This window comes from Podarcis melisellensis (genome assembly GCF_964234715.1).
Source record: "Podarcis melisellensis genome assembly, chromosome: 16".
NCBI lineage: Eukaryota > Metazoa > Chordata > Lepidosauria > Squamata > Lacertidae > Podarcis > Podarcis melisellensis.
The window spans coordinates 8,418,894-8,435,872 of record NC_138533.1 but is presented as its reverse complement, the minus strand read 5'-3'; the positions used below and the strand labels follow the sequence as shown (position 1 = coordinate 8,435,872).

Genomic DNA, 16,979 nt, shown 5'->3' with positions numbered 1-16,979 from the left:
TGCTAAGAACATCCGGCATTCCCCACCTGCCCCATTGTTTCCACAGTAATCTCCTGCATTGTTGTTCCAGCTTTGGCAATTCTAAAGACTTCACGTGTCAAATTTTTTATTGAACTTCCAAATCTTGACCTATGAGTTACAGATTTCAAATTTGTAGTACATTTCTTTTTAAACTTTCGCTTTCCTCCTTTCCCTCTGTGCTGTTCTTAATCCTATCCCATTTACACCGGTCCTTAAAAGACCTACACCGGCTCCCAGTACGTTTCCGAGCACAATTCAAAGCGTTGGTACTGACCTTTAAAGCCCTAAACAGCCTCAGCCCAGTATACCTGAAGGAGAGTCTCCACCCCCACTGAGGTCCAGCTCCGAAGGCCTTCTGGCAGTTCCCTACCTGCGAGAAGCGAAGGTACAGGGAACCAGGCAGAGGGCCTTTTCAGTAGTGATGCCCGCCTTGTGTAACGCCCTCCCATCAGATGTCAAAGAAATAAACAACTGTCTTGACTTTTAGAAGACATCTGAAGGCAGCCCTGTTTAGGGAAGTTTTAAATGTTTGATATCTTACTGTGTTTTTAACATTCTGTTGGGAGCCACCCAGAGTGGCTGGGGAAACATAGCCAGATGGGTGGAGTAACTATTATTATTATTATTATTATTATTATTATTATTATTATTATTATGCATTCTAATGTTTGTCCCCCCCCCCTTAATTCTCCCCTCTGCCCTTGCAAAGCAGAACAAATTCTGATTCCGCCCTGCACACGAGCGTGATGAACCCCAATCCGCAGGACACGTACCTGGGGCCCTCCCAGGGCGCCCCCCCTCCAAATCGCAAGAGCGGTGAGTGGCCCTTTTCCTCAGTCGGGGGGGGGGGAGGTCACCTCTTCCCTCCCATCAAGGGGTGGATGGGTCAGAGGAAAGGATGGGAATGACTTTGGACATCCCCAGTTTTGTGCCATCCAATCTCCTCGATTTTTTATTTTATTTTTTAATGTGCCGATTAGCAGACTAGCCAGGGAAATTTGGCTCTATTCCCACTATACATTTAAAGCACCATGCTGCCCCCTTTGAACAGTCCTGGCTTCCCCCAAAGGATTCTGGGAGCTGTTAGTTTGTTAAGGGTGCTGAAAGCCTGATTCAACCTGACACCGATCTTATTCTGCGCCCCCTTTCTCCCTCCCGCCCTCAGGTTACTTGGATAACGACATGGATAGCAAAGGTAACCACTGTCTCCTTACTTCTCTCTCCCCCCCCCCCCACTTTCCTTGCCTGGTGAATTTCTTAGGCCCCATAATGCTATTCCAAGAAGGGGGAGTCCCTTGCCAGCAAGGCTGGCCTATACGTTTGGGGTGCTGGGTTGCCTGTTCCCATGGTGATTAGGAAAAGGGTTTGTCTACCCCCCGCCACTACCACATAAGCAAAGGCACTGAAAATTCCCACGCTGACTGTCGAGTCGGCAATGGCGTAGCGTTTAAGACTCTGACCCGGAAGAGACCGTAGTTCAAATCCACAAAGCTTGCAGGGCTACCTCAGGCCAATTGCTGTCTCTCAGCCTCCGCTACCTCCTAGGGTTTTTGTGGTGATCAAGCGAGGAGAGGTGGGGTCAGACCCACAAACACCACCCTGAGCTCCCTGGAGAAAAAGGCGGGATATAAATGCAAGAAATTGTGAAATAAAACCACACACGGCTGCAACAGTGGGGCGGCCACTGTGGAAAAATTTAAGGCAACTTGGGTGCCCTTGCCCCAAAAAGAGCATTGCCGCTTCCTTAGAATCAACTGGCTCCGCTGTGACCATTTCCTGACGTCAAGACTACATCTCCCATCATGCTCTGGTGGTCTGTGTGCTCGATCAGGGCATGCTGGGAGACATGGTGTGGACCCAGCTGGGGAAGCGGCAGTTCCCTGCAGCCTTGCCTCTCGACACCACAGGGGCGTGGCTTCCCCAGGCTCCACCCCCTGAAGGGAGGAGCCACAACTGGCCTGACCAGTTGTCCTGCCTCCACCTGACCCCAGGGGATAGCTCAAGTCGGTAGAGCATGAGACTCTAAACCTCAGGACCATGGGTTTCTTCCCCATGTTGGGTGAAAGATTCTGGCATTTGCAGTGGATTGGACTGGATCAGGGTTTCCCAAAACTGGGTCGTGGACTGTTTTTGGACTACAATTCCCATCATCCCTAGCTAGCAGGACCAGTGGTCAGGGATGATGGGAGTTGTAGTCCCAAAACAGCTGGAGACCCAAGTTTGGGGAACCCTGGGGCTAGGTGATCCTCATGGTGATCTTTCCAATTCTACGATTCTGTGGTATTCCTCTCTTCCAGTGTTTCCTTTCCATGTGCCTTCCATCGAGGAGAGTCTCCTGGACGACGGCAAGCAGTTGCTGAAGCCCTGGGACACCAAAAAAGTAGGTGAATTGTGCGCAGTTTGAGATTCCGACAAAGGCTGCAGCCCCCAGACACTTGTTTTGTATGATTTGGCATTCCTTGATCACATAGGCATTGGAACCCCGTGTGGCCAATAAGTTCCCCATATCTGTATATTGATTTTCAGTTGACTCCACCTTCCTCTTTTCCTCTCTCAGCTCTCCTCATCGTCTGCCCGTCCGAGGTCCTGCGAGGTGCCTGGGATCCAGTAAGTATCAGCTCAGATTTCCAACTTGGAAGCCCTTCTATCCCGGCTCAGTCCCCAAGTTCCAGCCTCAACCACAAGTCAGTCCCATGCTAGGGTACGGCCTTCTAGCAGAGAGATGATGGGCAACGCTCACTTTTGACTCTCAGGCATCTCTTTTATTTATTCTTATAACAAAGTTTGTTTCCAGCCATTGCATACCGTCCTGATAATTTACGATTTTGCATTGTGGGAAATACATTAATACATACCGTATTTTTCGCTCTGTAAGACGCACCAGACCACAAGACGCACCTAGTTTTTGGAGGAGGAAAACAAGAAAAAAAATATTCTGAATCTCAGAAGCCAGAACAGCAAGAGGGATTGCTGCGCAGTGAAAGCAGCAATCCCTCTTGCTGTTCTGGCTTCTGGCATAGCTGTGCAGCCTGCATTCGCTCCATAAGACGCACACACATGTCCCTTTACTTTTTAGGAGGGAAAAAGTGAGTCTTATAGAGCAAAAAATACGGTAAATATAGATCCACCTGTGTCTAACTTACCCTCTTAAATGATAGGCTGGGGATTTGAAGCAGGCTGTATATTTAGGCCTATAACAATAATGATGGCCACCATGTAATTCTGTTCTTTTTAAAAATGAATATTACCTCCCCATGTTAAAAAAGCGAAGCACAACTCCCTGCAGCTAGAAAGGATGCACGTGCAGGGGAGAGGTTTTGTGCACATTTTCTAACTGCAGGGATTTATTTTTTTAAAAAATGGAGAATTGCATTAAAAATGTGATACCTGCCAACCTGCATTTTGAAGTGATGCATTACGCTCTCTGTGTGTAAACCCGTCTGAAGTCTTGAGTCCTCACCAGAACGACATCTCTCCCCCTGCCTGTCTCTCTTTCAGCATCTTCCCATCCCCAGACCAGCCTGCCAACCTGCCTCTGATCCCCACCGCCCTCAACACGGGGGGCTCCCTCCCAGACCTCACCAACCTCCACTTCCCCTCCCCGCTGCCCACGCCGCTGGACCCGGAGGAGTCCGCCTACCCCAGCCTGAGTGGCGGCAGCAGCACCGGCAACCTGGCCAACACCATGACACACCTGGGCATCAGCGGCGGCATGGGGCTCGGCCCCGGCTACGACTCCCCAGGTGACACCTTGACCGTGCGCAGAGGAGCCCAGCCGGGGAACTCAGGAGAATCGCTGGGGCGGGGTGTGTGTGTGAAGGCTTGGTGTGTGTGTAGCCAAACAGTGGGCAGAACCACAGGATAGCCCCACAATTGGCCCTTCCTCAAACCACCAAACCGTGGGATATGGGGGAGCTGATAGGAAAGGAAACGTCTGTTCTGTAGGCCAGGTGTAAATAAAAATAAATCAGAATTTATTATTACGGTGGTACCTCTGGTTACGTACTTAATTCGTTCCAGAGGTCCATTCTTAACCTGAAACTGTTCTTAACCTGAAGCACCTCTTTAGCTAATGGGGCCTCTGGCTGCTGCCACGCCACTGTTCTCATCCTGAAGCAAAGTTCTTAACCCGAGGTATTATTTCTGGGTTAGAGGAGTCTGTAACCTGAAGCGTATGTAACCCGAGGTACCACTGTATTATTAGATGTGGGCCACCAGGCCTCAGCATTGGGCCTGGGGGGCTGTTTTCACCAAACCACCCCCTTTGTGTCCCAAACAGGGCCACAAACAATTGGGAACTTAAGAGTCCTTATTCGTCCTTTGCTGGAGCATGGCGCACTACCCCACCCATTCCGATGGTGGGCAGGAGAGGGAGATTGCCTTCCTCCAGGGACACTGGGGCCGCAGCGTTTAGTCGATCGACTGATCGGTTAGATCAACTGCCCCGCCAACCTGATGCCCTCCAGATTTTGCTGGCCACACCTCCCTTCACCCTTGACCTTTGGCCCTTGCTGGCTGGGGCTGATGGGAAGTAGAATCCCACAACATTTGGAGGGCCCACCACCAGGTTCATCCATTTCAGTAGGTCTTCTCTGGGTAGGACTTAGTTGCATGCGACCCGTCGGACGCTGCGACTCTTGGTTGTATTCAGTCAAGTCCTGCTCACAACAAACCCATTGGGGGGAATTCGGCATAGCACAAAGGAGATTGTTCCATCAGATAAGCAGAGATTGCTTGCGCTGGTGGAGCAATCTTCCTTCTTCTCCTGTGTGGGTTCTACAAACACAAGCCAATTGTGGTGGGGCACCGGGAAGAGTGTGGGTAAGTCCCGTTGCCCTAGCCTAAGTCCTCAGGCGGGCTTCCACAAGTGGGATCTGTTAGTTAAACCTGGCCTGTTGAAATGGACGAACCCAAGTTGGGCATGTTCAGTAACGGGTTTCCTTTAAGTATTACAGGGACGCAGGTGGCGCTGTGGTCTAAACCACAGAGCCTAGGACTTGCCGATCAGAAGGTTGGCGGTTCGAATCCCCGCGACGGGGTGAGCTCTCGTTGCTCGGTCCCAGCTCCTGCCCACCTAGCAGTTCGAAAATATGTCAAAGTGCAAGTAGATAAATAGGTACCACTCTGGCGGGAAGATAAACGGCATTTCCGTGCGCTGCTCTGGTTCGCCAGAAGTGGTTTAGTCATGCTGGACACATGACCCGGAAGCCATATGCCGGCTCCCTCGGCCAGTAAAGCGAGATGAGCGCCACAACCCCAGAGTCATCCGCAACTGGACCTAACGGTCGGGGGTCCCTTTACCTTTTAAGTATGACAGTGTCATTAGCCCAGTGCCATATGCTCTGGCAGCAACTTTCCAAAGTCTCCTGTCTTTCCCATTTCCCTGGCACCTGAATCTATGACATGGTTCTGAACCCGATAACTTTAGCATAAGCTGGGGGTTCCCTCTCCCCTCCCATTCGGGTGGTGGGCATGTATCAACGCCCAGCCCCCTTGCCCAGCTTTGGGAATTGAGGGCCTTCCTTCCACTCCCTTCTGAGGTTCATGTGGTTGGGAGTATGTGCCCATGCCATTTTTCTGTTCTCACCTCCATCTGTGTGCTCCCATTGCCCCCCCCCCAGTCCACGATTGCGCCACACAGGGCAGGGAGGGTTCATGTGTCTCCATGGGTAATTGTGTGTGTACGCAAGGGAGATGTGGTTCACACCTAACGCTGAGCTAAGCCGTGGCTTGCTGTGGTTTGGTGGATGTGCGGGTTCCCAGAGCAAAAATACTCAGAGTGAAGAACGCAGCTCCTTTGCCGCTTCCCTGGTCCTCCTCCTGTAAAGGAAGCCATGGTTTGGCTTGGCACGTTGCTCAATCCTGGGCTCATGGTTTTTATTTCTTCTTGGTTTGGACCTAACGGTCATCTAAATCACGGTTTAGTCCTGGATCGTACCTGAGCAGCAAGACTGGGTGGGAGTGCAATTGTCATTCTGGGAACCTACTTGTCCACAGTGCACCATGGTTTGGTTTAGCACATTGTGCCAACCAGGACTCATGGTTTATCTTGTTTCCGGGTTCAGATCTAACACCAAGCTGACCTGTGGTTTAGTCCTGGGTCGTACGGAAGCAACATGAACGTGTGGGGTGATCGGGAGCCCTGTGGCTGCGACCATCACTCTGGGGACACACTGGTTTGCAGTACACCATGGTTTTGGTTTGTAGTACACCATGGTTTGACTTAGCCAAGGGTCAGCAAACTTTTTCAGCAGGTGGCCATTCCACTATCCCTCAGATCTTGTGTGGGGCCAGATTATATTTTGAAAAATAATTTTAAAAAATGAATGAATTCCTGTGTCCCACAAATAACCCAGAGATGCATTTTAAATGAAAGGACACATTCTACTCATGTAAAAACACGCTGATTCCTGGACCATCCAGGGGCAGGATTTAGAAGGCGATTGGGCCGGATCTGGCCCCCGGGCCTTAGTTTGCCTACCCATGGTCTTAGCACACCCTCCAAACCAGAGCTTGTGGTTTATTTTGCTTCAAGGTTCAAACTTAATGCCACACTAAACCAGGGTCATGCGGCAGCAGGCAGACCGTCCTTCCGGCAACCTGCTCGTTCGTGTCCACTCCACGGTTTGGCTCATAGCTATCAACTTTTCCCTTTCCTTGCGAAGAATCCTATTCGGAAGAAGGGAATTTCCCTTGAAAGAAGGGAAACGTTGACAGCTATGGTTTGGCGTCTGGTGTGAACCGGGCCTGTATGTGTGTGTGTGTCTCTCCATTTCCTCCCCCCCCCACTCACATTTATTTATTTCGTTCTGTTCTTTCTTTTTGTCCCCACAGGGCTGTGCTCATCTATGCAGAGTTCCCTCAGTAACCCCTGCATCCAGTCCTCGCTTAGCAACCCCTCGCTGCAGGGCTCCCTGAGCAACCCCTCCCTCCGCTCGTCCCCCAGCAGCTCCTCCATCCCTTCCTCCCTCAGCAACCCCTCCCTCTCGTCCTCCCTCAGCAACCCCTCCCTCCCCTCCTCGCTCGGCAGCCAATCGGGGCAGCCCAATCCCACCCTGCAGCAGCCTCAGCAGCAGCAGCAGCCCAGCTATGGCGGCTCCCCCTCCTCCGCTTCCTCCTCCGCCCCCGCCTCCTCCTACGCCCCCCTGAACGCCTCGCCCCGCCGCAGAGTCCCCCTCAGCCCCTTGACCCTCCCAATGGGCGGAGACTCGAGAAGGCCGCACCCAAAACAGTTTTCGCCAACTATGTCACCCACATTGTCCTCCATCACGCAGGTACGCACGGGGCGCTCTCTCGCGCTCGCTTTCGGCCTCTGCCTTTTTTTGAAGAATAACTTTTAGTTTGTTTCTTTTCCATCGTCGTGTGTCCCTCCATCTCATCTCAGCTTCCAGGCAAAAGCACCCGCCCTCCTTTTCCTTCTCAGGTGGTAATTTTGCCGGAAAATGTTTTCCCAAGGACTCGTTTATTCTAGGCTGCTTCCAGAACCTTTCCCCGGTTCCTCTGTTTTTCCCCTCTGAAAGGTTCCCGGGGGGGGTCTAAGCAGGGTTGGCAGCGGAGCAACAGCGCCAGCTACTGGGCTGTTTGGGAAGTGTCTCCCTCCGAGGCGCCGCAACACACCTTAATGCGGCTCAAGCAACTTCAGTGCCGTTCAGATAAACATCGCAGGTGTTCCCATCTGCTGGAGACTGTTCAGGCCTGTGCATGTGTGCATTCTCTCCCAGTCCCTGACTTTAATGACCTCATCTCTTGCCAGTAAGGAGCAGGGCAAAGCCCCCATCTCCTCCTGGACAGTTGCGGCCATCTCTCTGGGTTTTGGAGCTGCCTTTTCCCGAAGAGATGGTGCCAGCTGTTCAATGAAGCCAATGAAGGAAGAGATTGGTTTAAAAAGACAGCCAAGGAGAATGCAATGTTTTTGGGCAACCGGCAAGGAGCCAGTTTCCTATCCGAGAAATGTGGCAAGCCTCCGAAATGTAAAAGATTAAAAAAAACGGGGTGAAGTTATTAGGACTCCCGTCCCCCAGCACACATGCATTAGGAACCTCCTTGCATAGCTAGTTTGCAACGAAATCAGACATTGTCCTGAGTGGTGGGGTAAATCAACATCTCTCCCCTCTCCTCACTTCACCCACCTGGGTCTCTTGAGCTGCCCAGAGACTGTTTGCGGGCTCCGTGTAGGACACATAAGTGCAACCCTGCAGGATCAGACCCAAACACACATCTATTCCAGCATCCTGTTCTCAGAGTGGCCAGTCAGATTCCTCCAGGAAGCCCAGAGGCAGGGCAGGAAGGGCCTCGCTGTTACAGGGGTACCTCTGGTTAAGTCCTTAATTTGTTCTGGAGGTCCGTTCTTAACCTGAAACTGTTCTTAACCTGAAGCACCACTTTAGTTAATGGGGCCTCCCACTGCTGCTGCACCGCCGGAGCACGATTTCTCTTCTCATCCTGAAGCAAAGTTCTTAACCCGAGGTACTATTTCTGGGTTAGCAGAGTCTGTAACCTGAAGCATCTGTAACCCGAGGTACCACTGTACTCGTAAGAGTAGTTCTGCAGGATCAGGCCCCAGTCCCCATCAAGTCCAGAATCCTGTTCTCAGATTGGCCAACCAGGAGCCAGACATCTGGGGTGGGGAGGCCTTGGCACAGTGCCATCCATGCCCCCCTCGCACCAAGCGCAGGGCTCAGCCCTACCCTGACTTTAGAACTATGAAATTAACAGAGATGGGGCCAGTGGGTAGCGGTGAGGGTCCCTTCCACACCGCTTAAGGCCCTTGGCCATTGCCAAGCCTGCCCAAATGGCAGTGCCAAGCCTGGCCAACAGGGAAGTCGCAAACAGGACCCGGGTACCACCTTGAGTTCTTGGTGGGGAAAACGGCAGGATGTAGAAAATGGACTGTAAAAAGCAGCAGTACCGTTTTTTTCGCTCTATAGGACACACTTTTCCCCTTCCAAAAATTAAGGGGAAATGTGTGTGCGTCCTATGGAGCGAATGCAGGCTCCTTGGCTTCAGCAATAGCAACACGAAGCCTCCGAAGCGTTGCTTTCGCTGAAGCCTGGATAGCGCAGCGACCCCTCGCACTCTCCAGGCTTCAGGGATAGCCACCTGAAGCTTCCGGAGCGGAGCGGGAGGTCCCTCTGCACTCCAGAGGCTTCGGATTCCTTTTGCTGAAGCCGGGAGAGCAAGACTCTCCTGGCTTCAGCAGAGAGGGAGAGCTGCACAGCGCCCCCTCAGCCAAGAGGGAGGAGAAATGGAAGGGGCTCCGTTTCTCCTGCCGCTTCGCTGAAGGGGTGCTGAGCAGAGAGGGGGAGATTTTTTTTTCTTGTTCTCCCCCTCTAAAACAAGGTGCGTCCTATAGAGCAATAAATATGGTACTTTTTACTTCAATATATGCCCACTAGGTGGAGCTCTTGATCTCTCCCTTTCCTTCCTTTTCCTTCAATCAGGTACGAGCGAACCATTTTGAATGTTCCTCTGGGTAACACAAAATTCTCTGCCTTAAAAAAATAAAAATAAAACAGATATGCTCCCTCAGCCTGCTTATTCATGCAGGAATAGTTTTGTTTAGCTATAAGCCATAGGAAAACAGGAAGGGGGAAAAGGAACCGTTCGAGAGTTGAGCAACAAATTTAGTTATTAATTCCCCGGACAACAGCGCAAATAAGGAGATGTGCGCAGGAACGTGGTTTTCATGATCAAACAGCAAAAAAGCATACAAACTCAGTAGGTGTGACTAAACCTCCAACAGATTTCCCCCCACAGGGATCTTTTATAAAGCAGACATAGAGTTGTATATAATTGCCAACCTGCCCCTGTGGCAGTTTTGCAAAATACAAGAAGACATTGAAGCTTAGCTCTGTGAAGCATTTCCTACATGGAGCTGTGTAGTTACTTTATTTTTTATTTTTTGTGTGTGGCAAATATCTATTTTTATTAATACATTTCCAGAGATTTCCAGAAACTTGGGCCCAATACGAACCAGTAAACACACCGGGATAAAAGAAGTGCTTTTAAAATCTCAAAAGAAAAAAAGAAGAAGAAAGGGAAAAGAGAGGGAGAGGGGAAAAAAGGGGGAAGAAAATAAAATGAAAGAAAGGATAAAAAGAGCTGTGTGGTGATTTTTGAGGCAGATTCGTGGAGGAGGTTTGTTGTCTGCATGGCTGCTGGTCCGCATGGCTGTGCAGGAATTGGCAGCCCGGGGAGAACTACTGTTGCGCGCAGCTCCTGTTTGCGGACTTCCCCTTCCCATTGGGCCGCCGTGTAAACAGGATGCTGGACTAAATGCCCCCCCTTTGGCCCGACCCAGGACAGCTCGTCTTTAGAATTGCAGGGAGTGACACACTTTTTGCACGAGCATCAAAAGGTTCTGTTCCCAACCTGCAGTCTGAATTGGTACAATCTGCTTTTTTTAGGGAGGGTGGAGTTCACCTCTGAACTCTCCCACCACTGAACCCTCTGCACCCCGCTGCCTCAATACTTGGCGGGGGGCAGGGGCATAGGGAAGCCCCTTCCCTCCTTCCCTTTGGCTACAGACTCCCTTTTAACAGGACTGGAACGCCTCTCTTCCCTCTCCAGGGGGTTCCGCTGGACACCAGCAAGCTGCCGGCCGACCAGAGGCTGCCCCCGTACCCCTACAGCCAGCCGGGGATGCTCCTGCCGCAGAATCAGAAGTCCCTCCACCAGGCGCAAGGGCCGGCCTCTCAGCAGGGGCGCCAGCCTGCCCAGCACCAACACCAACACCAGCAGCAACAGCAGCAGCAACAACAGCAACAACAACAGCATCAACAGCAGCAGCAGCAGCAGCAGCATCTGCAGTCCCAGTGCCCCTACCCAATGCATTACCAGTCCAATTCTATGCTGCAGAACCAGTTCGGCCAGCAGCTGGGTGACTTCGGCCTGGGCAACGTGAGTGTACTCGGTGTCTCCTCGTCACTTGCCCCACCCCCTTTTGTGTCTGGGAGTTGCATAATAATAATAATAATAATAATAATAATAATAATAATAATAATTTTATTTATACCCTCCTGGCTGGCCTCGACCAGAGCCAGGGCTTTTTCGGCTGTGGCCCCGATCTGGTGGAACGCTCTGTCACAAGAGGCTAGGGCCCTGCGGGACCTGACATCTTTCCGCAGGGCCTGCAAGACAGAGCTGTTCCACCAGACCTTTGGCCAGGGTGCAGCCTGACACCCTCTTTTGGCAACCCTCACAGAACTCCAGCCCAATGGTTGCTATTAATATGATTTGAACTGATTTTATAATGAAATGATTTTAGAATGTTGTGTTATTTTACTGTTGTTAGCCGCTCTGAGCCCTGCTTCAGCTGGGGAGGGCGGGATCTAAATAAAATATTATTATTATTATTATTATTACTACCCCTCCCAGAGCCAGGCTCAGGGTGGCTAACAGGAGTAAAATTACAGTAAAAACATAATAGGGGAAAAAACCAATTTAAAATACAAGTTAAGATGCAATTTAAAATGCAGCCTCATTTTAAAAGTAGCCCATAGATCAGAACCATAAGGGGAGGGAAACATAAGGGTCAGACTGAATCCAAACCAAAGGCCAGGTGGAACAGCTCTGTCTTGCAGGCCCTGCGGAAAGATGTCAGGTCCCGCAGGGCCCTAGTCTCTTGGGACAGAGCGTTCCACCAAGTCGGGGTCAGTACTGAAAAGGCCCTGGTTGAGACCAATCTAACCCCCTTGCAACTTGGGACCTCCAAAATGTTGTCATTTGTGGACCTTAAGGTCCTCCGCGGGGCATACCTGCGTGGCAAGTGTTCTCTGTGGCTTACCAGGGGTGCCAGCCCCTTTGGCCTCCCCCCAAAAAACCACATTTTAAAGGCCATCGGATGTCAATCAGCCGTATTCTTATTCGTATTCTTATCATCAATGCTTTTTTTCTGGTGGGGCGTAGGGATACGCCTAAACATTTTGTGAATCTAAGTTTGGCCTCATTGAGGGACAGTATTTCAATATGAGTAGGAAAATGAGAGTACCCCTAAACGTTTTTTTAAGAAAAAAAAGCACTGCTTATCATCATCATCATCAACACACCCTGGTGAAGCAATAAAACACAATATTAAAAGCAGCTCAAAACAACTCATAAACAGAGAAATAAGGCGGCTCCTAAAACTGGGGATGCGGGTGGCGCTGTGGGTAAAACCTCAGTGCCTAGGACTTGCTGATCGTATGGTCGGCGGTTCGAATCCCCGTGGCAGGGTGAGCTCCCGTCTCTCGGTCCCAGCTCCTGCCCACCTAGCAGTTTGAAAGCACCCTTAAGTGCAAGTAGATAAATAGGTACCACTCTGGCGGGAAGGTAAACGGCGTTTCCGTGCGCTGCATTGGTGCAGGCTCGCCAGAGCAGCTTCTTCATGCTGGCCACGTGACCCGAATGTGTCTGCGGACAGCGCTGGCCCCTGGCCTCTTAAGTGAGATAAGCGCGCAACCCTAGAGTCGGACATGACTGGCCCGTACGGGCAGGGGTACCTTTACCTTTACTTTAAAACTGCCCACCTCAAGCACTGGCAACTCCTTGATTCCAGCCAGTTCATAAGGCAGCTTCTTCCTTATGAAGCGAGGGGTGGTTTTCTGGGCCTGCCTGCCTCAGGTGTGTGTGTGTGAGAGAGAGAGAGAGACAGCCCGTCCTCCCCACCTGTCCCATCCTGCAACGTAGCACCAAAACCGGCCCAAGCCCACTCCAGCCTTCCTTTCCGCAGTTCGATCAATACGGCTACATGGACAACATGAGCGGAGGCTTCGCGTTCAACAGCAACGCCTTCTCGGACGACCTGGGTGCCTTAAATTACCCGCAAGGCGACAACATGGGCTTGTCGGGCAGTGGGACCACAAACACCAGCAGCAGCAGTAGCAGCAGCAGCACGCACGACCCCCACCTGCTCAACCGCCAGAACCTGAGCAACTCAAACCGCCATGGCCCCATCCCCAATATCATTCTCACAGGTAAGGGGAGAGAGTGGGGAGGAGGGAGCGAAACCCACCTTGGGGTCGGGGGGAAACATCCTGACAGGTGTTGTTGTTGTTTAGTCGTTTAGTCGTGTCCGCCTCTTCATGACCCCCTGGACCAGAGCACGCCAGGCACTCCTGTCTTCCACTGCCTCCCACAGTTTGGTCAAACTCATGCTGGTAGCTTCGAGAACACTGTCCAACCATCTCGTCCTCTGTCGTCCCCTTCTCCTTGTGCCCTCCATCTTTCCCAACATCAGGGTCTTTTCCAGGGAGTCTTCTCTTCTCATGAGGTGGCCAGAGTATTGGAGCCTCAGCTTCAGGATCTGTCCTTCCAGTGAGCACTCAGGGCTGATTTCCTTCAGAATGGAGAGGTTTGATCTTCTTGCAGTCCATGGGACTCTCAAGAGTCTCCTCCAGCACCATAATTCAAAAGCATCAATTCTTCGGCGATCAGCCTTCTTTATGGTCCAGCTCTCACTTCCATACATCACTACTGGGAAAACCATAGCTTTAACTATACGGACCTTTGTTCCCAAGGTGATGTCTCTACTTTTTAAGATGCTGTCTGTAGCCTAATATTTTTGGGCAGGAAAAGTAAGAGCGAAGAGGCAATTGTCCAGATCCGCCGTCTGAAACAACTGCCTCACTCTGGGAACTGCAGAGGCAAAGCATAGCCATCGTGGTTATTTTAATTTATTTATTAAAATTCTGCGCCACCCTTCATCCGAAGATCTCGTGGTGGTTCGCAAGATGAAAATGCAGGATAAAAGCGCAAATAAGTAGAACAAAAGCAAAACAGGATAGCAGCGTGCGCACACCCTCCCCAGACAAATTTAAAATACTGTAGAATATTGATCAGCCCAAGGCCTGGTGGAAGAGGGAACGTTTTTGCTTGGCGAAATAGCATGAAGGTGCCAGACAAACCTCCCTCGGGAAAGTGTAACACCAATTATAGTAGCCTTTGATAGATGAATTTGTCTAATGATTTTATTATTTGTACCCTTCCCATCTCAGTTGCCCCAGCCCCTCTGGGCGGCTTCCAACACATATAAAAATATACTAGCACATCGAACATTAAAAACTTCCCTAAACAGGGCTGCCTTCAGATGTCTTCTAAAAGTTGTTTACTTATTTACCTCCTTGACATCTAATGGGAGGGTATTCCACAGGGTGGGCACCACCACCGAGAAGGCCCTCTGCCTGGTTTTCTGCAACTTCACTTCTCGCAGAGAGGGAACCACCAGAAGGCCCTTGGCACTGGACCTCAGTGTCCGGGCTGAATGATGGGGGTGGAGACGCTCCTTCAGGTATACTGGGCCAAGGCTGCTTAGGGCTTTAAAAGCACCAACACTTTGAACTGTGCTCGGAAACGTACTAGGAGTCAGTGTAGATCCTTCAGGACCACTGTTATACTGTCCTGGTGGCTGCTAGGAGTCATCAGTCCAGCTGCCGCATTCTGGATTAGTTTGTAGTTCAAAGGTGGCCCCACGTAGAATTGCACAATTTAACTACCGTAGATTCCAGCGTATAAGATGACTTTTTAACCCCGGGAAATCCTCTAAAAAGTCGGGGGTCATCTTATACACCGGGTATGGGTTCGCTGGGCAGCTGTAGTGGGCAGTGGGCTCCGCTCCGTGCCGGGAGGCAGCTGCCCAGCGAAGCTGGCTTAGCACCGCTGGGCAGCTTCTCCAGGGTGCTTCCTCCCGGCACGGAGCCTGCTGCCCACTGCCACTGCCGCGAATAAGACTGGGCGTATAAGTCGACCTCCCAAATTGGCAGCTGTCAATTGGGGTCGTCTTATACGCCCATTCGCCTAATAAGCCGGAATCTACGGTATGCACCGTGTGAGGAAGAAACTTTTCTGTGTCTGTACATCTCTTTTTGCTCTCCGATCCTTCCCTCCTCTAGGGGACTCCCCACCCGGGATCTCCAGGGAGATCGCCACCGTCCTGGCGGGCATGCCGGGCTTTGAGATGGACTCCTCCTCCCTGGGTCTGGATGAGGACCTGAGGATCGAGCCGCTCACTTTGGACGGACTCAACATGCTGAGCGACCCCTACGCCCTGCTGACCGACCCGGCCGTCGAGGATTCTTTCCGCACCGACCGACTCCAGTGAAGGAAGGGAGAGAGGCGCAGCGCCGAGAAACGCCACCCCTGCGAGGTGGACCCTCTTGAGCCACGAAAAAACAAAAGGACGACTTTTTTTTTTTGCTTTCCTAAACCAGAGGCGCCGGGCAAGAGGGGCTGGGGACAGCGGAGATTGTGTTTGCCCACCCTGCCTTTCCACCCCAAGTGTCGTCATCCCCTCCAAGCTTAAAATGCCTCCTAGGGTGCTCCGGGACCGGACTTTGCAACGAGCACTTGCAATCCCAGGTTATAGGGGACCGGGGCAGGGGTCGACCCCCCCCCAGGGTCAGGGAAGAAGCCTATGCACTCTTTAGAGGGGGGGGGCAGGCCACGAGAGTTTTCAGCATCCTCCCCAAAGCGGGAGAGAACGTACGCAATCTAGGTGTTAGCGTTCCAGTTCCCTTGAATCGGGGGGTTGGGGGGAGCTCGCATTTGTGTGAATCCAAGTGTCTGCCCCCTCCCTCAAAATCAATTCCAGCCATTTCGTTTCCCCAAGTTTATTCCTGTGTATATTTCGTACCTGCACCCGATAGCTATAGAGACTTTCGTAGCGTGCAGAGCATTTGGGGGGGGCGGGCGGGTTACGTTCTCGTTTTCTCTCTTTTTTTGGCCTAATCATGTTTTTTTAAAATTTTATTTTAAAGAAAAGCAATTATGTACATAACTGCCCTTCTCTCCTGCCCCCCACCCCTCCTCCTGAGCTGCCGTGTACATGTGGGGGAGAGGAAGAAAGGGGGGCGTTTCTCTTGTAAAGCACTTGTAACTTTGCATCCTTATCTGTCATGAGGTCTGGCTTCTGTGCTTGAGTTCGGGCAGAGGGGGGGGGATCTCAAAGTAGCGGGGTCCGTGGTTGGGGTTCAGCCCATACCTCACCTTTCCTTCCCCTCCGCCCCCACTGTGGAAGAGATAAACCAGAGTGATTTTATTATTATTTTTTAAAATATATGTTAATTATAACAACATTCCGTCACTGGTTTTTGTGTGGTTTTCCGGGCGGCGGTTCGTCCTGCCAGATCAGGGTGGGGACTGTCCCAGCCTCGGGTTCTCTTTTTTTCCAAAGCAGCTGCCCACAGCCTGCAAGGAAGGGGCTCAGGGCGACGCCTGAGCTACATTTCGCCCCCGGCATCTGGTCTGCTTCTGACACAAAACTTTGGGAGCCCATCCACCCCTGGTTTTCAGAAGCCGCTTGCCACGTGGTCTCGGCGAAAGAGGAAAAAACGATGCAAAATTCTCTGGACCGGTTTCATGTGATCTTGGGTGGGATTCCTGGGCACACGAATTTACTAAGGGAAGTGCTGCCGGATGAGGCCCATGGCCCATGTAGTCCCGCATCCCTGTTCTCTCAGGAGCCTCAATGGGGCACCCACAACCGAACCCGAGTGCGAAAGCAGCCTCCCCTCCTGCAATTACCAGCTATCGGTATTCAGAAGGATACCGTCTCTGACCCAGAGGCAGCCCAGGCGGCTTGAAGCAAAACAGAATATGGCAGCTCTTGGCCGCCTCATCTTTCGCAGCCAGAGAAGAAGAAGAAGAAGAAGAAGAAGAAGAAGAAGAAGAAGAAGAAGAAGAGGAGGAGGAGTTTGGATTTGATATCCCGCCTTTCACTCCCTTTAAGGAGTCTCAAAGCGGCTAACAATCTCCTTTCCCTTCCTCCCCCACAACAAACACTCTGTGAGGTGAGTGGGGCTGAGAGACTTCAGAGAAGTGTGACTGGCCCAAGGTCACCCAGCAGCTGCATGTGGAGGAGCGGAGACACGAACCCAGTTCCCCAGATTACGAGACTACCACTCTTAACCAGGGGGCAGCAGTGGGCTCCTCAGAGGCCGGATCTACTGCCTGGGGCGACTGCCGCACCTTGCCTCATGGGTGTG

The 16,979-nt window shown here is 51.6% G+C and overlaps 1 protein-coding gene across 1 annotated transcript in view; it reads left to right on the top strand.

The window, feature by feature from the left end:
- The window catches only part of CRTC2 (CREB regulated transcription coactivator 2), a 37,941-nt gene extending 21,871 nt beyond the window's left edge, over positions 1–16,070 (top strand). The window contains exons 6-14 of the mRNA XM_081891447.1: positions 734–837; positions 1,187–1,216; positions 2,319–2,401; positions 2,579–2,628; positions 3,520–3,764; positions 6,856–7,295; positions 10,591–10,920; positions 12,731–12,974; positions 14,889–16,070. Coding sequence (XP_081747573.1) covers positions 734–837; positions 1,187–1,216; positions 2,319–2,401; positions 2,579–2,628; positions 3,520–3,764; positions 6,856–7,295; positions 10,591–10,920; positions 12,731–12,974; positions 14,889–15,097 — 1,735 coding nt within the window. The 3' untranslated portion in view covers positions 15,098–16,070. The remainder of the gene's footprint in view (positions 1–733; positions 838–1,186; positions 1,217–2,318; positions 2,402–2,578; positions 2,629–3,519; positions 3,765–6,855; positions 7,296–10,590; positions 10,921–12,730; positions 12,975–14,888) is intronic.
- The last annotated feature ends 909 nt before the right edge of the window (positions 16,071–16,979 follow it).